A 17807-nucleotide genomic window follows, 5' to 3' on the forward strand; every position below is an offset into this window, starting at 1 on the left:
GAAGAGCACGTGATTACAACCCCTAGGCTCATTAAAAGCAGTAAGAGTTCAGGGCTAAGGCTAAAAGCAGCTGTGGAGCCAAGCCCGACACAAATGCTTCCCCGTTACGGGATTATCGTGGCCTGGACCGCGGAGGCCTGGCCTACGAGAGGGGGCACTGGAGAACTTCAGCACAGCGGCGGTGAAGCGTGCATCCGTGGGAGGGCGGGGGGCTGAGCTGCCCAGGCCTCGCCGGAGAGCCCGCGGGGTGCGGGGAGACGGGAGATTTCCAGTTGTGTACCTAGGACGGTCTCCCCTGCTCCCAAGGGCGCGCCCTTGCTTTCCGGCCCTCGGGCCGAGATGAGGGCGAGGATGCCGCCTCGGCCTCCAACTTTCCCCTTCCCAGCAGGCGCAGAGTTGGCTGGCAGGGGAGCAGAGGAGGAGCCGGGTCTCCTTTGCGCTCTTTTAAACAAGGCTCCGGGCTGCATTCCCCCGCCACCACCCCCCCGCCCCGCAAGATTCTTTCTTCGTCTTCGCTTTTAAACCCAATCGTTAATCGTTCGGAGCGCGCGGGCGGGGAGAGGCAAGGAGGGTGAGCTCGGGGTTCGCCGCCGCCGCGCGCGCTCAGGAAGCAGCGTGGCTGTGACCCCCCTCCCGGGCCTCCTCCCCTCCTCCTTCCTGCCCCCGCTCCCCCTCCTTCCTCCCCCTCCTCCCCGCTCCGCCGCCCGCGCCCGGCGCCTCTACTCCCTCCCCACGTCACTCGCCAGCGCGCCATGCAAATCACCGCCGCCGCCGGCTCCCATTGGCCGCGGCGCGCTCATTTAATGGCAGCCCGGGCCGGGCGTATGGCTGCTGGGCCCCGCGCGCCGCCGGCCCCGCGTGCGCCTCCGCTCCGAGCGCACGGCCCCGGGCAGGCAGCGGGCAGCCCATCCCGGGCTCGGCCGCCCTGCTTTCTGGCCCTCTCTGCGCGCCTGCCCTCCCTCCGCTGCCCCCGGCCCCCCTCCCCGGCGGCACCGTGAGCGCCCCCCCGCCCCCCCCGCTCCCCCCTCGGCGCCTCGCTCCCCACGGGCACCTGGGACCGGCACATGCCTAGCGCACGCGGCGCGCCGCGCTGCTAGAAGTTGCAGCCCCGGAGTTGGAGGACCGAGCGCAGGAGGAAAGAGGCTCCGGCGGCGGGCGGGCGAGGAGGCGGCGGCGGCGGCGGCGAGCCCCGGGCCGGGCCCCGCGCACCGCTCGCGTCCCAGAAAGTGGAGCTGCAACTTGGCCGCGACTGAACCTGTTTGCACCGCTCCGCCGAGGGCGACCCGGCTGCGGCGGCGACGGCGATCCCGGCCCTCGGCCTCTTTGGCAAGTGGTTTGTGCTGCAGAGAAACTTTCCATCTGTGAGCCGGACCGGCGCTAAGTGCGTGTGTTTTTGCCTCTTTTTTGTTGCTGTCGCCTCCACCTCTCCCCATTCTTCTCTCTGCCAGGACCTCTCCCCGCGACCCACGGCTCGTTCCGTCTGAGCCCCTCTCCGTCCCCCCCGCCCCCCGGCCGTCTATGCTCCAGGCCCCCTCCTCGCGGTGCCGGTGAACCCGCGAGCCGCCCCGATGTACAGCATGATGATGGAGACCGACCTGCACTCGCCCGGCGGCGCCCAGGCCCCCACGAACCTGTCGGGCCCGGCCGGGGCGGGCGGGGGCGGCGGTGGCGGCGGCGGCGGCGGCGGCGCGGGAGCCAAGGCCAACCAGGACCGGGTGAAGCGGCCCATGAACGCCTTCATGGTGTGGTCTCGCGGACAGCGGCGCAAGATGGCCCAGGAGAACCCCAAGATGCACAACTCGGAGATCAGCAAGCGCCTGGGCGCCGAGTGGAAGGTCATGTCCGAAGCCGAGAAGCGGCCTTTCATCGACGAGGCCAAGCGGCTGCGCGCGCTGCACATGAAGGAGCACCCGGACTACAAGTACCGGCCGCGCCGCAAGACCAAGACGCTGCTCAAGAAGGACAAGTACTCGCTGGCCGGCGGGCTGCTGGCGGCAGGCGCGGGCGGCGGCGGCACGGCCGTGGCCATGGGCGTGGGCGTGGGTGTGGGCGCGGCGGCAGTGGGCCAGCGCCTCGAGAGCCCGGGCGGCGCGGCGGCCGGCGGCTACGCGCACGTCAACGGCTGGGCCAACGGCGCCTACCCCGGTTCGGTGGCGGCGGCGGCGGCCGCCGCGGCCATGATGCAGGAGGCGCAGCTGGCCTACGGGCAACATCCGGGCGCGGGCGGCGCGCACCCGCACGCGCACCCGGCGCACCCCCACCCGCACCACCCACACGCGCACCCGCACAACCCGCAGCCCATGCACCGCTACGACATGGGCGCGCTGCAGTACAGCCCCATCTCCAACTCGCAGGGCTACATGAGCGCCTCGCCCTCGGGCTACGGCGGCCTCCCCTACGGCGCCGCGGCCGCCGCAGCCGCCGCCGCGGGCGGCGCGCACCAGAACTCGGCCGTGGCGGCGGCGGCGGCGGCGGCGGCCGCGTCGTCGGGCGCCCTGGGCGCGCTCGGCTCGCTCGTCAAGTCGGAGCCGAGCGGCAGCCCGCCGGCCCCGGCGCACTCGCGGGCGCCGTGCCCCGGGGACCTGCGTGAGATGATCAGCATGTACTTGCCGGCCGGCGAGGGCGGCGACCCGGCGGCGGCGGCCGCAGCCGCGGCGCAGAGCCGGCTGCACTCGCTGCCGCAGCACTACCAGGGCGCGGGCGCGGGCGTCAACGGCACGGTGCCCCTGACGCACATCTAGGGACGCGGGGGGCCCTGCGGCCGGCGACGGGCCGCCTGGCTTTTGTACAGACGTTTCCACGTTCTCGTAAACAGGCAAACACTGGCGCCGAGCACCAGGTGACACCCGGCCCCCCTAACCGGGAGCTCCTGGGGACCGCTAGGCGGGACCGTTGTGTGTTTGAGACTGAACTTCGGTGTTTTCTTGAGACTTTTTGTACAGTATTTATCACCCGCGGAGGCAGAAAGCGTTTTCTTTGCTCGAGGGGACACAGAGACCAAGCCAAGCGAGAGGCGACGCCAGCTTTTTTCTATCCCGGCCGCGCGCCCGCCCTCCGGCCGCATCGCCTCCTGACGGCGTCGGGTGCCGGCGACGCGGGGAGCTGTTCTCATTTGTTATCGGTGTAGTGAGCCGGAGCCAAGCACACGCTTTTGGTGGTCGTTACCGCCTTGGGGGGTTGGTTGGTTAATTTATACCAAGAGGTCCCCACTCGCACCCCTCTCAGACGGCAGCGTTATTCTGGGTTTTGTAAAACTTTCTGTATCTGAGCACTTCCGGGTTTTTGTTTTGTATTATTTCATGTAAACGCGTTGTGGAGTTTTTATTGGAGGCGTTGCGGTGTGGGGAGGAGGGTTCAGATTATGTACATAGTTTCCCGAAAAGCCTTTCTGCTCAAAACGGTAAAGGAACCTCCACCCTAAAAGTGCATCGAGCTTTGAGTCAATAAATTTGAGAGAGAAAAGTCCGGTTTTTCCCCCTAAACTTGAAACGTGCTAAATTTAGATTCATGTTTTATGAGCTCAAAACACAATCAGTAAAGCTGACTAAGGAGAAAGAAAAATTATCAGCATGAACTAAAACGGAGGGAACACCAGGGGAGAGGGTACGGTTTTCATGGAGCTGCATTCAGAGGAACGGAGGGAAGTTAAAATCGGTAGATTATTTTGTAGCGTTTACAGTGTTATTACGGAACGAGAAATAATTGCCCCCCCCCAAAAAATTTATAGTTTTGTAGTCCGGCCGTTGGGTGTGTAGTTTTTAGCTGCCGGCCGCTGCCGGCGGGCTTTTCGATCCCTGGTTTCGGGCTTTGCCTCTTGCAGCTGGCCCGGGACCTGAGTGCAGTTTGGGGCGGAGGAGGGAGGAGAGAAGACCCCAGTGGCGGGACCAGGCCAAGGATGGATGACAGAGACCACGGCGGGGGCGCGGGGGCCCCCGACTCCCGGGCAGTTAACAAGATTGCGAGTGAAATTTTCTGAATTTGGCTCAAGGAGAAACGCACTCTCTAAACCAAAATGTACTGCAACCGAGGCCCCTCCGTCTGTCCTCAGCCCCTCCCTCTGGTATATGTCTCCTTGGAAAGGGACAAAATAATTTTGTTGGGTTTTCACACACACAGAACCGACCGCCCCACATGCCCCGCCGTGACACTGGGATGCAAGCTGTTAACCGATGTGAACGCAAAATGCGGTGTTTATTATTCCTAATGAGATCTGAGGTTGTTTAATGCTTTAAATTTTTTAATTATATTTTTTCTAGGTGTTTATTGGTAGTACCTTGCAGTTTTTTTCTGGATTTTAAAGTTTTCTGTAAAACTTTGTCTTCAAGTAATCTGACAGCATTAAATATTGCATTTAAAATTATATTGTAGCAAATACATTTTGACATTAGTCACAGCATAAAGATGAAAGATTTTTGAAAAGAACAAACTTTTAGGCCAGATGGAAATATGTTGATTTCATCAACCCCTCATTTTCTTAACATCTTTTTTTTTTTTTTTTTTTTTTTTTTTTTTGTCCTGGAATGAGTATAGACTATACTTCCAAACACGGGCCTATGCTGGCAGGTTAATGAGAACTACAGTCACCCTATGCTGGGGAATAGTTTTAAGTAAAATGCTCACCTGACAATTGACGTGTGTAATTTTTTGGAGTCACTGATAATTTTGCTTCAACCACTCATTCCTTAAGGTGATTGCAGAAATTTCAAGAACGACGTCAATTGCTTCCTTCTAACAAGATAATAAAGTCTCCCTCTTTTTTATTCCCTCTTTTTTTTTTTTTTTTTTTGCTTTAGCAATCTGATGTGTTTGGATACATAGGGACTGCTGAGTAGAACAGCATCTTCAGATAGTGAGATAGTCTGGGAATAAATGCCACACACAATCCCCTCTGGGAGAGGAAATTCTGTGACGCTCTGTGAACTCCACATGCAGCCTAAGGTGCAGGCCTCATTTACTCTGAAATATACAGAGTTCAGTGGACTCCGGCTGGCTCTTTTGCAGCATCTCCCTGCACTTACTAAGGTGGCAGACAGATGTGGGGTTGTGCTCGAATATGTGTGTGACCAAACTTGTCTCTATGCTCGACTGTTGGCATGAGAATATTAGTAATGTGGGTAACACCTGAAACGTTTCTGACTATAAAAAGCTTAGCAGGATGCGGGGGACTCTGGGCAGAGCTGTCTGTCGATTTCCTGAAAGGTGGACTTACAGTGTGGCATTTCCCCCTGTCTGTCTCATACAGAGTCAGCAGAAATAGTCAATGCCAGGTGGCCCAAGCCACTTTGTTAAAAACCCAGGAAGATCTTCAAAGAGGGAACTCCTGATATCCAGCAGTTTTGTTGACTAGAACAATGTGAAGGAAAGCAAATATAAATTCTTTAATGATTCAATTTTAAAACACCCTGGGATGGGGGAGTAGAAATTAGCTAGGATTCATCCTTCAGGATTGAGATCTTATCATTCCAGCACTGTCTCTTCGATTTAAATTCGCGGTGAGAATATTCCACAAGGCTCCTGAGACGCCTCACTCAACTGTGAATTCCGTTCTTGCCAAGGTACCCCTCACCCTATTCACGAACTGAAAATGTTATGTGACCATCATTATACTGTGATGGCCTCATCCACTTCCAGATCCCAGGGCGGTACTTCTATCGCTTATTCCAATTTTGTAGGAAAACCGTGTGGCGAGCGCGGACGGTCTTTGGAGGCCTTGTGCAAAGTTTGCACAACTTCGTGCCGGGACGACCGCGGGAGTTCAGGAACCGGCCTCGGTGCGCCGCCCGGCTCTCCAGGCTGAGGGTAGCACGGTTTGTTTGCTGCAGGAATGTTTTTGCTCGTTTCTGTCCTCCGCCCCCCGCCCCTGTTTTATTTTAAACTCACAGGCCCCTTTCGTTGTTGTTAAGACTTTGACCCTACCCTCTCCTCCCCGCCAAAGAAACCCACCGGTAGCTGGAGAAGTGAATTAATTTCAACACGGGTAGCGCGTAGAGCGCGCCTGATGTGCAGATGCGCGTCGGGCGGCGGTGACTGAGAGGTCTATTAAAATCCTGCATGTGGGAGAAGAACAACACGCGTATTCGCGCGTTTCATTTTCCCGACAAAGAGCGGCCAACGCAGATTCCTGTCTCCCAAAAGTTCCAGCTAATTCGAGCAGCCCCTCGCGGGCTGCGGGCCCCGGGAAGGCGCGCTCCGGAGCGGCCCCGACCCCGCTCGCCCGCGCCCCCTCCCCCGCTTCCGCAGCCCGGCCCGCGGGGCAGAGGCTCCAGAAACGTCGGCGACAGAACGTAATAATAGGTTTGATTCCTTGGAAACTTCAAGTGAAAAGCAGACTTGGCCTTGACGCAGCCCTTTTCCCAGCATGACTAGTTGGCGGGATTGAAAGGCCGGGACGGGAGGGGAGGGGTTGAGGGGGCGCGGGCCCCCCGGAGCGAGGAGCCGAGGGAGGTGGGCCCGGGTCCCCGCCCCCCCAGCCCCGCAGGGTCGGGGCGGCGCGGGGACGGCGCGCGCGCGGAGGCCGAGCCCTGGAGGAGGGTACCTGCGACCCCTCACCCTCGCCCCCCACTCCCGGCCCCCGGCCCGCCTGCCCCAGCCCGACGGCGAGGCCCCGCGGGGGGTGCGGAGCTCTTCCTCCCTCCCCTATCTCCCTCCTCTCCCTCCCCGCCGCCCCCCTCCTTCCCGGCCCTTCCTCCCCAGCTGCGCGCCCGCCAGGACCCCGCTCCGCCCGCCCGCGGGAGCCCGGCAGCGTCGGCGGCGGGCGGCGCCCGGCGTGCGGGTCCCGGTCCCCTCCGGGCCGGGGCCCGGCTGCCCGCCGTCGCCCTCCTCCTGCCGGGTTCGCGGTTCGGCCCCCGCCTCTCCTCCCGTTCACTCCTCTCTCGGCAGCTCTCCAGCCGTCCCTTCCCGTCCCGTGAGCCTCGCTCTCCCCCTCCCCTCTACCGCCCCTCCCGCTCCGTCTCCTCCGCTTTCCTGCCCTGCGCTCCCGGCCTTTCCTTTGTCTTTTCTCGCCGCGGCCCGCCTCCCCACCGCGGCCCGGCCCGGGACGCTCCCCCGGAGTCCGGGTCGGGATCGGCAGGTGCCGGGGGCGGCCCGTCCCCCCTCCGCTCCACCGCGTCCCCGCGGGCTCGGCGCGGAAGGGGCGTGGGGTCCCGGGCGTCCACCCCCAGCCCACTCGGGTGCAGCCGGGGGCCGCGCGGGGTGTCAGCCGCCGGGGGGATTAAGATGACTGATGCGAGGGAAGAGGGCAGCGTGTTTTGTGTCTAAAGAGAGCGGGATTAGTGCAGAGAAAGTCCTGACCCGGGGTCAGCTGCAAGTCAAACCCTTTTACAATCAGCGAGCGGAACAGGCCGTCTCCCGGCTCGGCCGCAACAAGTTGGGGGCGGGGAGACGGGAGGCCCGCGCCGAGGCGACTGCAACCGCAGGGCGGACTGCGGGTCGGGCCGAATCCTTCTCCGTCACCAGAGCGCCCGGCTCCACTTCCTGGGCCGCCTCCGGCGGCTCCCTCGCACGCGAGCCCGGGCGGAGAAGGCCGGAGAGGCCCGTCCTGCCGAGGCAGTTGTGTGCGTGAGAAACCAAACCTGAAAGACCAGGTCCTTGGGCGCCCTGCCTTTCCGATTTCACCTAGGCTCTGCAGGAATCGCTGCCTGACTTGGGCTCCTGCAAACCTCGTGTGTGTGGGGTGGGGGGCGGGGGGGCAGTACTGGGAGGTGGGCGATGGAGTACATTCAGGCTGTTTGTCGTCAGACCCCATTCTCCAGCAGGGCGGAGGAATGAGGCGCTAATCTGGGTGATAAACCCGCGTAGCTCATCAGGGAGCGAAATCCCCATGGCTCATCTGGCAAGTCAGGAAAACTGGAGTTTGCGGTGAAGGATCGGGTCGGGGGTCAGGGGAGAAGGAAGGAGGAGGATAAATTTGTCTTCCTCGCCAGTCAAGCTGGGAATTTGCGCTGCAGTAACAGCACGAGGAGCTTTAACAAATACGAAAAGTGGATAAAGCACCCAAACGAGTGGTGTATCCAAAGATAGAAAAAGATCATCTATTTTGATAGTGAAAACAAAACAGAATTGCCATATTTTCCTCTAAATTGGCTTTTCATCTTTAAATGTGAAAACGCCAACACCAGAGAGAGAGGGAGAGAAGGCAGTGTTTAAAACACCACGAACAGATACCTCCAAGTGCACTGCTGTGTTTGCACAGCCACCCTGGGTGACACTGGACTCTCCTGGTGAATGGGTTCCGGGTTCAGAGCACGTAACCGATTGCTACTCCTGAACTGCTAAATGTAACCTATGGGGAAATTTTGTCTGCGGCAGAAAGGCCGGACATCGTGAGTGAGTCTGAACGCCCCGCAGGTCCGTCGCGAGGACTTCATTGCCCACAGCCACTTCAGAACGACCGCGTGGGGACATTAAAGATGCAGTTTGTGAAGAACAGCAGGGCATCACATGCAAAGCCTCGAAATAGTCAGCCAGTCAAATCAGTGGAAAAAATCAGCTTTTGTTAGATTTTGCAGTTTCAGGAATTAGGCATTCACTGCAGAGCTGCAGTTTTGAGAAATTGCAGTGTCAGGCGTGTTCCCAATGGGGAAATATTGTGAGAGTGTGGAGGAATGTAAGATTGGGTTTGACAATGGGGGGACTGACAAGAGTTATCACCCAGACATTGTTCTCTCTCTGCGCACCCCGGAAATGCTAAGTAGAGACGGTATCTAGTGGCAGCAATAGTCCTCCACGCTCACAGACGTGGGGATGAGAGTCTTAGCCTCGAAAAGACTGGCCTCGGGTTTCACAGGAGGAAAACTGGAACGCGTAGGGCACAGAACCTCATAGGTACAGAACACCTATAAACAGTATAGTAGCAGGGTAAGGTCGGCCTGAAGACATTCCAAGCAGAAGCCAACTTCTCTTTTTGCTTTCTAAGCAACAGAACAGGAGGAAATCCAGGTGAGCATGTTGTAACCTGGGCAAGGATTTAGAAACCTCGTGCTTTTAATTCATCCATGTATAGGGGGAAATGTGGGTATGTGGGAAAGGCCAGACCTCGGCAGGCGATTTAGCCTGAGTGTCCACACAGATGGAAAAGTAGGGGCTTTGTTCTCTGCGTTAGCAATTGAACTGAAGGGGGACGTTTATCCTTCTAAAAACTGGCCGTTTGCATTTTCACCTCAGGGAGAAACGACACCTGTGCTCAAAGAAAAGGAAGAATCATGGTGAGGTGAGATGATATTTATATTGTTTCTAATCTCTGTCGAGCCTTGTCCAGCAGGATGGGAAAGGATATAAGATTTGGAGTCAGAACTGAAGTTGAATCATGGCTGGTCACCTAGCAGCCCTATGTCCTGGGTAACTGTCTTTGCCTCTGAGTCCATTTTCTCACATGTGAACCAGAAATCATCAAGCCAACCTCAGAAGGATGTAGTTGGGATTAAGGATCTAAGAGTATGCTGTGTGCCCAGCAAATAGTAACCTCCCGATAAATGGTGATTTGACACGTAAGCCTGTGTCCGTTCAGGCAGGGATAACGTGGGGAACTGTGACGTCAGTTGCCAAGTGTGGCCTGGCTGGGAAACAGTGATAATTCTACAAACCAGTCTCCCCTCCATCGTATTAATAACGGTTTCTCTTGAGAGTTACCTGACGGTCGTCACATCATTGGCTCATCTGCCCAGCAGACATTTATTACAAGTCCATGGTGGGCCCGTGTTACTGCTTGAGCACCTGTTGTATGTGTGGCCTGTGCGCAGGTGCTGAGAATGCAGTGGTGGACACGACGGGCCTCACTGCCCAGTGGGTGAACCTGGTCATCACATGAAGAAGTGTGACACTGAGGGCCACAGTTGTGGGACAGACTGTGCACGCCCATCTTGGGGGGTCAGGGAAGACGCCTCGGAGTAAGTGAAAGCTCGGCTGGAAGCTGAGTCCGGCGGGGTCCTCCCATGGGGCGTGCACACACACTGTATTTTCTTTTCTTTTCTTTCTTTCTTTTTTTTTTTTTTTTTTTTGCGTGGAGGAAGGTTGGAATAACTTTGAGCAGAGTAGGTCTGATCACGGCTTTGAGTTGGCAAAGGTTTAGACTTAGAGGTTCACGAGGGCGGCGGCCTCTCATCCGGGTGCACAGGACACCAGGAGAGCTTGTTACCAGCGCAGGTTCTCAGACCGAGCGCCCCGGGCAGGCTGCTCCTGAGGTTCCAGGGGACCTGGCCCTCTCCTAGGCACCCTCCGGAAGATGCTGAGGCAGGTCCAGCAGGGCTCTCGGGAGACCCGTGATAGGACACGGGCCCCAACAATTTTACGGTAAGTAGCTATTAAGACCGTGTCTAGATCACTTAAATTTGAGTAGCAGTTTATTATTTATAAAGTGCTCTCACTTAATTGTTCAGTTTAGATTATTTTTGAAAAAATTAAATTAGTGGGAGAAGAAAAAACTTAAGCTCCATTAGTAGCATCTTGTAAGTAGAGGGGACTGACCGATTTACTGATTTTATTTTCCATTTTTGGACCGGCCGTCCTGGCTGCCCGTGGACGCACTGGGCCTCTCCTGGAGGGCAGTCAGGAAGACACAGGAGGCGGACTCCACACCCGCACCTTTGTTTGAAAGATGGGCGATTCAAAGGACGAAGCAATTCACCTTGTGCCTTATCAATCTCTAATTTTACCAAACTAATTTGTATTTATGTAGACTAGGTCTGCACAGCCCTCGTGAATGCAGTGTGGGCCGAAACAGTCACATAAATAGTTGAGCGTTATTTTAATGGTATTTGAAATTAGGAGAAGGGCATTTAATAGTACATGTGAGATGGAATAAATGGGTTTTGTTGAATATATCATAATTGTAATCATAATAATATAATATTTAACTATCAAGTTTCTCAGTATTGTCATCTGTAGAACGGGAGTATCTTGTTTAAAAAAACAAAAACCTTAAGTACAAAATACATTAAGTACTTTAAGTGTCTTTGAGAGGAAGAGGTTGGACAAATAGAGAGGCTGCTGTTGTAAACAGAATAAGCTATTACGTATCAGCAATGTTTTATCTAGAAAGCACAGGGTTCCCCATGACGCGTGTGACTGTTACTTCAGATCATAATAAAGACAGCATTCATTGTATTTATAGATACAGATCTAGATAAAAGTGTGGTCATGGAAGAGATCCGTATCTATTTGAGTAGCATGCGAGAAAATAAATTTTAAGCAGGGTAAAGTGAGAGAAAATATTCTATAGAAAGAATCAAAGCTATCTTGATAATACAGGAATTCCAGTAGGGTTTTTAGCTAATTTCAGGACACTGGGCATCATTCAGGAGATCTGATAGCCTATGCATTTTAACTATAGCTTTTGGAGAAGATGACACTGTTTTTGTTGTCTAAATCGTTCATCATTCTAATGGATAAGGATGTCAGTCCAGATAATCAGGCCCCTGTGAACAGTGGGCAGGGAAGAGTTTCTTAAACTCTCTTGTTTTGATCATTATTGCACATTATAAATATAATTGCTCTGGTTACTATGATTACATGCGTGTTCCTCGTACACTGCCCGCAACACCCAGAACTATAGACGTAATGTCACCGCGTGATTTACCTGCACAGAGAAAAGAAAATCCTGTACTAGGAAGGAAGGGAGGGAGGGAAGGAAGGAACGGAAGGAAGGAAGGAGGGAAGTTACAGTGGATGAAATGAAATAGAGAAATAAAATCCAGGGCGACTCTTAAAGCAGTCTCGTCCTTGGTCAAAACTAGTAGACTAAGCATCTTTTAAAAAAGTTGATAGACATCCTGGTGCTGGGAGCATTCACAACGAAAATAGACAAAAAGCTGATGAACGTGTTTTAGGGAATCCTTGCATATGAGTTTACGTGTTCGTAGTTTACCATCTCTAATTCTCTCTGAGTTGCATGGATTTAAAGTTGGTTATACTAATCTGAGGAAGACATTAATGTAAAACCTTTCTTCTCTTTTAAAGAATAAATCATTTATTTTAGTCTTTCAATCCGAGATTACTACAAGGAATATACTCTTAATTTTAAAACATTGACCACGAAGTTTTGAAAACGAACTAATTTCCACACTTACTACAGGAAATTATATAAAAGCCTTAAAATAATTAAACCATACTTTATCGTCTAAAATAAATACATCACCTGTAGCAACTATTTGCAGAAAACTAAAATTGCCTTTAAAGTCACAGCTCAAATGTAATCATGCATTTGCATTAAAAACAGATAATTTAAGTCAATCTATAAGCTTCAAGTTCAATATAAATTTAAACAGCTTAAGTTTTAAATGAATTTGAAACAGTTATGATTATATTAAATCAGGTTTGAGGAAAGTAGCACATTTACAACATTTTAAGGCGAGGTCTTCACTTTAGGATTTTTTAAAAACGTAACCAGAACGGGGTCGGCCCTTCCCGCTTCCCTGTGCAGTCTCTGCGAAGCCTGGGCCACCTGCAGACTTGTGCAGGTGAAGGCCTGCCTTTGCTAGAACACCTTCCGGGGAGCAGACGTGCCCCCGGGCAGAGACCGCATGTCAGCTAGTGTGCCCGATAGCCCCCAGCCTCCTGGAGAACAGGCTCGGTGTCTGGCTTGATCCGTTTGTTTGTCCTAAAGTTTGATTTCAAGCATCAGCACAGTTCCAGGCAACTTGTGGGGACCAACAGCCACTTACTGAACTGAATCCATACAGCGGAGCAGATGCAGGGGCTTCGGGGGGCTGCTGAGATGCTGCTGTCAAGGACCAGCCCAGAGGAGCCAGCCTGCTTCCGCCTGGAGGCCCCCCGCGCACCCCCGGGGAGCGGTGCGGGGAGCAGGCACCTTAGGGCTTAGCACAGTGCCTGGTGCATATCCCAGAACCCTGGCCGCTGCGTGCTTCCCTGGCTACAGTCCTGGTGGTGATTAAGGAGACAGGAAAGCAAAGTCCGGCGCTGAGAGTGGCACGCAGGCCTCCTCCTGTGGCTGGGCGAGTGTGAACCCCAGAGCTCGGGTACATAAGCCCCAATCCAAGGGACTGTTGGGCTGGGGGAACTTGTTTTCCAACTCTCAATTCCCCAAGACCTGCTCTATAATCTGACACGTGGGGGTGCAAGGAACTTTGGTTTGCCAGTGAAGTGTTACAGTTGTGCTCTGTTGCGTTATATTGTATCATACGGTGCGGTGTGGTACCAAGCCCAGCTGTTTCATATGATATTAAGGTAAGTTTCCTCCCAGGACCATAAGGATAAAGCCAGCTCTGGTGCACAGAGATGATTCAGCCACCTGCACAAGAGGAGGTGGGCAGGGGAAAGGGGCCACCCTCTTAGACTGGGAGGGGGACCTGTGAAGAGGCACAGGGTGGGAATTCACCTCTTCCACCTTAATCGTAGAACTATCAAGAAATCTAGCAGGGAGCGCAAGGGGGATAAGTCTGAAGGTGGTGACCTTGACGTGGAAATAGGTTGACAGTTAGTCCCAGCCAGGTCTGTCTCCGGATGCTGCCTTATTATCCTTCTCTGTAATGCTCCTCGTTCTAGTGTGAGTCGGACTGTGTAACTTGCTTGTATGGTTGAAATGTATAAAACTGGACGTTGATTTCTTACGGTTAGAATAATGGTGGCAGCAGAGGAAAGCACATGGCAGCTCCACTGGGTGGTAGGGCAGTGCCAGATAACCTGTCCCAACCTTGTCCTCGTCCTGTGCTTCCCCAGGGGCCCCACAGAACTCAGAGAGACAGCTCAGGATACTTTTGAATTTGGGGGGAAACACAGCAATGCTGGACTTTGGTCAGATGCCCTGGGAGCCGTACCTTACGGTAGCTCCCAGTCTCAACATTTGCTTGTAGCTGAATCCCTCCTGATGACATCATATCTTCATGAAATTGGGTTTTTGTCAGTTGCTGAGTCAAAAGCAATTCCCGTGGGAGACACAGGGTGGGCCAGGAGTGAGGTGTTGGGGACCACGTGATTCCAAGGTCAGAGGAGCTGTGCAGAGGGGACCTCGTACAGCTGAGCCTTACTCAGCAATGGGGGTTAGTCAGGGAATGAAGTGAAAGTATTATTTTTTTCATTCAATTCATGTAATTTTTTTTAAATGGCTGCTAAGTTGTTAGGATATAAACATATATTAAGTTACATAGCTACTTAACAAATGGAACTGTTAGATATTTCTTTTGGCCTGGGGCACAGTAAACAATTACCAGAATACTGAGGGTATGGTAAAAACGTGCACGAGTCACGTTGGCACTGAATGTGCAGCTTGTAGATTGATTTTAAATGATCTATTTTTGCTTATATTATGTCTCTACAATGGCATCATTTAATTTGAGCTGCGACTTTAAATGCAATCTTATTTTTCTGCAAATAGTTACTACAGGTGACGTATTCATTTAGATAATAAAGTATTGGTTTAATTATTTTAAGAATTTTGTATCATTTCCCTTAGTAAGTGGGTAATTTAGCTTGTTATCCAAATTTCACATTTTTTAAAACTGAGAATACATTTCTGCTAGTAATCTCAGTTCGAAAGAGTAATATAAACGATTTATCCTTTTTTTAAATGAGAAGAAAGGTTTTACATTAATATCTTCCTCAGATTAACATAACCAAATTTAAATTCATGCAACTCAGAGAGAATTAGAGATGGTAAACTACCAACATGTAAACATATGCAAAAACTTGCTAAAACATGTTCATCAGCTTTTTGTCTATTTTCGTTGTAAATGCTCCCAGCACCAGGATTTCTATCAACTTTTTAAAAAGATGCTTAGTCTACTAGTTTTGACCAAGGACAATACTGCTTTAAGAGTCGCCCTGGATTTTATTTCTCTATTTAAGTCACTTTAATGTCAACTATTCTGTCCCAGGACATTTTTTCTATCTTAGTACAGGATTTTCTTTTCTCTTTGTAAACCACATGGTGACAAAATGTCTATAGTCCTGGGTGTTGGGGGACAACGTACAAGGAACACGTCTGCATGTAATCATCATCCTAGCCGCCATGGCCTTAACAGTACGTGATAATGTTGGAAGGGGCGGGTCAATTCAGTGTCTGAAGGTGGCAGTTCAGAAAGTAGAGGGCGTCAGTATGAGTTATTACTGTTACTCTGAAATCCAAACATTTGATAACCATTTTTATTTTTTCAAATAATTATTTTTATCTTATAGGCTGATTCAATATCTATGAATAGGAGAAAACGCTCCCTTTGAAAGAGAGAACTCTCAAGTATGCATGTTAAACTACTTTCATCTAAAGTTTTTTATTATTTTAAAATTCATTTTTCTTATTTTTGTTTTGTTGAGGAAGTTGAGAACGTTCTGGACAGCAATAAGGAAAGGAAGCCGGCAGTGCAGGAAGGCAGGTTGCCTGTGACCAGCCGTGGGCTGAGCCACGGAGGAAGGACTTCAGGCTTCGATGCAGTTCTCACCCAGCTCAGGGGAGATACGCGAGGGGCGTTTCAAGTTCACTATAAAAATACTCCTACACAGCCTCTCGCCCGCGGAAGCCAGGGCTCTGTTATAAACATACGATTGCAGTTGAACTGGATGTGATTGAAATGTTTCGGTTGGATGTATTCATGACAGTGACTAGAACATGGGAACAAGTGGAGAACATAATTCAGCCCAAGAAATACATGGAGCATTAAGAAAATGATTAGGAACGAGGGGTTACCCAGAAGCTGGAGGTGGACCCAAAGCAGAGGGGGTCAGAGAGGGGTCACATTGGAAAGACCGAAGCATGAAAAAGACAAGAGTTTGCAAGGAGCCCTCCAACCCCTGCCTCAGAGAAGTGCTGTGTGCTGTGCGCGGTGCCAGGATCAGAGATGGGGCGCAACTGTTAGATCACATCCTTTACTCGGGCCGGATTCTTTTAAGCAAGGAATCCTTTTTAACCTTCCTGTGAACTACGTAGTCCCTATTGTAGCACATCTTCTCCCGGGGCTGCCGTACAAAGTGCCTCAGACCGCGTGGCTTCAAACAACAGAAATGTATCGCCTCGTGGTCTGGAGGCCGGAAGTCAGACATCAAGGTGCCTGCAAGCTGGTTCCCTCTGAGGCCGCGAGGGAGGGTCTGTCCCAGGTACCCCCCCCACCCCGCTTTCTGGGGTTTGCTGGCATCCTTGCTGTCCCTTGGCTTGAAGAAGCATCTCTTTCTTCACCTTCACCTGGAGTCCTCCCCGTGTGTCTTTGCATCCAAATTTGCCCTTTACAAGGGCACCACACACACCGACACCCTCATCTTAACTTGTTTGTCTGCAAAGACCCTATTTCCAAATAAGGTCACGTTAGGATGCCAGCCTCTTCTTGGGGACACCATTCAAGCCATGACGTTCACTCTTTTGGTCATGACACCAATAAATTTTCTTGCCTAGTGAATATTGCACATTCTGAAGGCCCTGGTTTACTAGAAAATTGAATAGTTTAGTCTTGCGGGCTTTCAAATATTCTATGTGCAATTATTCCCAAAAGCTATTTCTAAACAGGACCTTTTAGTACAACCAAGCAGGAGTCCATCTTGACCTAATCATTTACGTCAAAACACAGTAGTAGAGGGAATTTACTGACGCCACCTTAAGGCAGCACGTAGCAGGCACAGGAACTCATGAAATTTACCCAAAACGTGGTGCTTCAATTACAGGAGAAAGAAAAGTGAACAGTTCCTGGGTGCCAGACTTATTTTTCTTATTTATTTTTAATTCACTTTATCTTGCTATGTTAAATGCATCTTTGTAAACCATCTATCTCTTTGCGAAGAATGCAGTGTATAAAGAGATTAATCACTGTTAAAGTTCACATATATAATCTCATTTAATCCTCACTACATCTCCAATTTATAACTATTATATTTCCCCCTTTTATAGATTAAGAACCTGAGAGGTTAAGTTATCTACAAAAGGGCATATCATTAATGAGCATAAAATTCAGGATTAAAATCTAGTGCTGACAGATTCTAATATTTATAATTAATATAGTATATAGGAACAGTTTTAATAGACTTCATTTTAGGTTCACAGTAATACTGAGTGGAAAGTACAGGGAGTTCTCATGTACCCCCTCCTCCCAGCATGCACAGCTTTCCACACCATCAACATCCCCACCAGATGGTACGTTTGTTGCCATTGGTGATCCTACACTGACACGTCGTTCTCACCCAGAGCCCACAGTTTTACGTTTGCACACACTCTAGGTGTCGCACATCTGTGGGTTTGGGCAAAGGCGTAATGTTATGTATCCACCGTTATAGCATCATACAGCCCCCCAAATCCCCTGTGCTCCCCTATTCATCCTCCCCTGGAAACCACTGATCTTTTCACTGTCTCCACAGTTTTGCTGAATACTGTACTTTTTAAAGGCAAACAGTATTATAAGGCTTATAAGGAAAATAGCCCCCCTCCCTAGTGTCAGGCATCCCTAGCTCTCAGTCCCATTCCCCAGCAGCAACCTGTTATAAGCCTTTTGGCTGTTTTCCCACTGTTTATCTCCGTATTTCTGAATTATCGTTTTATATTGCTTATTCTTGATTTATTAATTTCAGACATTATCTATTTGGACCTTATTCATTAGCAACTATAAAGCTTCCACATTCTTTTACATTCTTCCCCACTTCCCTCTTTCCCAAAGTACGTATGTCATTGTTTCTGTTAAATATTCAGTGTATACCTTAGTCTGAACGTGGAAGTACTGGTCATGGCTGAGAAGAGTGGTAAACTACGATTACATTTCCTTTCGTTCCAAACTTTTGTTCCCCCTGAAGTTATTAATGGTCTTGTTTCGCAAGAGTTCTTGTTATTCATACACTTAGTTTTCTCTGTTCTTACCACACATTCCTTCCATGCTGTACATCACTAT

General features: G+C 51.6%; 1 protein-coding gene across 1 annotated transcript; it reads left to right on the forward strand.

Moving 5' to 3' along the window:
- Positions 1-1568: 1568 nt before the first annotated feature.
- Positions 1569-2741, forward strand: SOX1 (SRY-box transcription factor 1; the record flags this gene model as incomplete). The annotated part of the gene is made up of 1 exon (XM_082859239.1): positions 1569-2741. One exon carries the CDS (start codon positions 1569-1571, stop codon positions 2739-2741), a length of 1173 nt encoding a protein of 390 aa, XP_082715365.1.
- Between the last annotated feature and the right edge of the window lie 15066 nt (positions 2742-17807).

Source organism: Leucopleurus acutus, assembly GCF_964270905.1.
Source record: "Leucopleurus acutus genome assembly, chromosome: 18".
NCBI classification, from domain to species: Eukaryota; Metazoa; Chordata; class Mammalia; order Artiodactyla; family Delphinidae; genus Leucopleurus; species Leucopleurus acutus.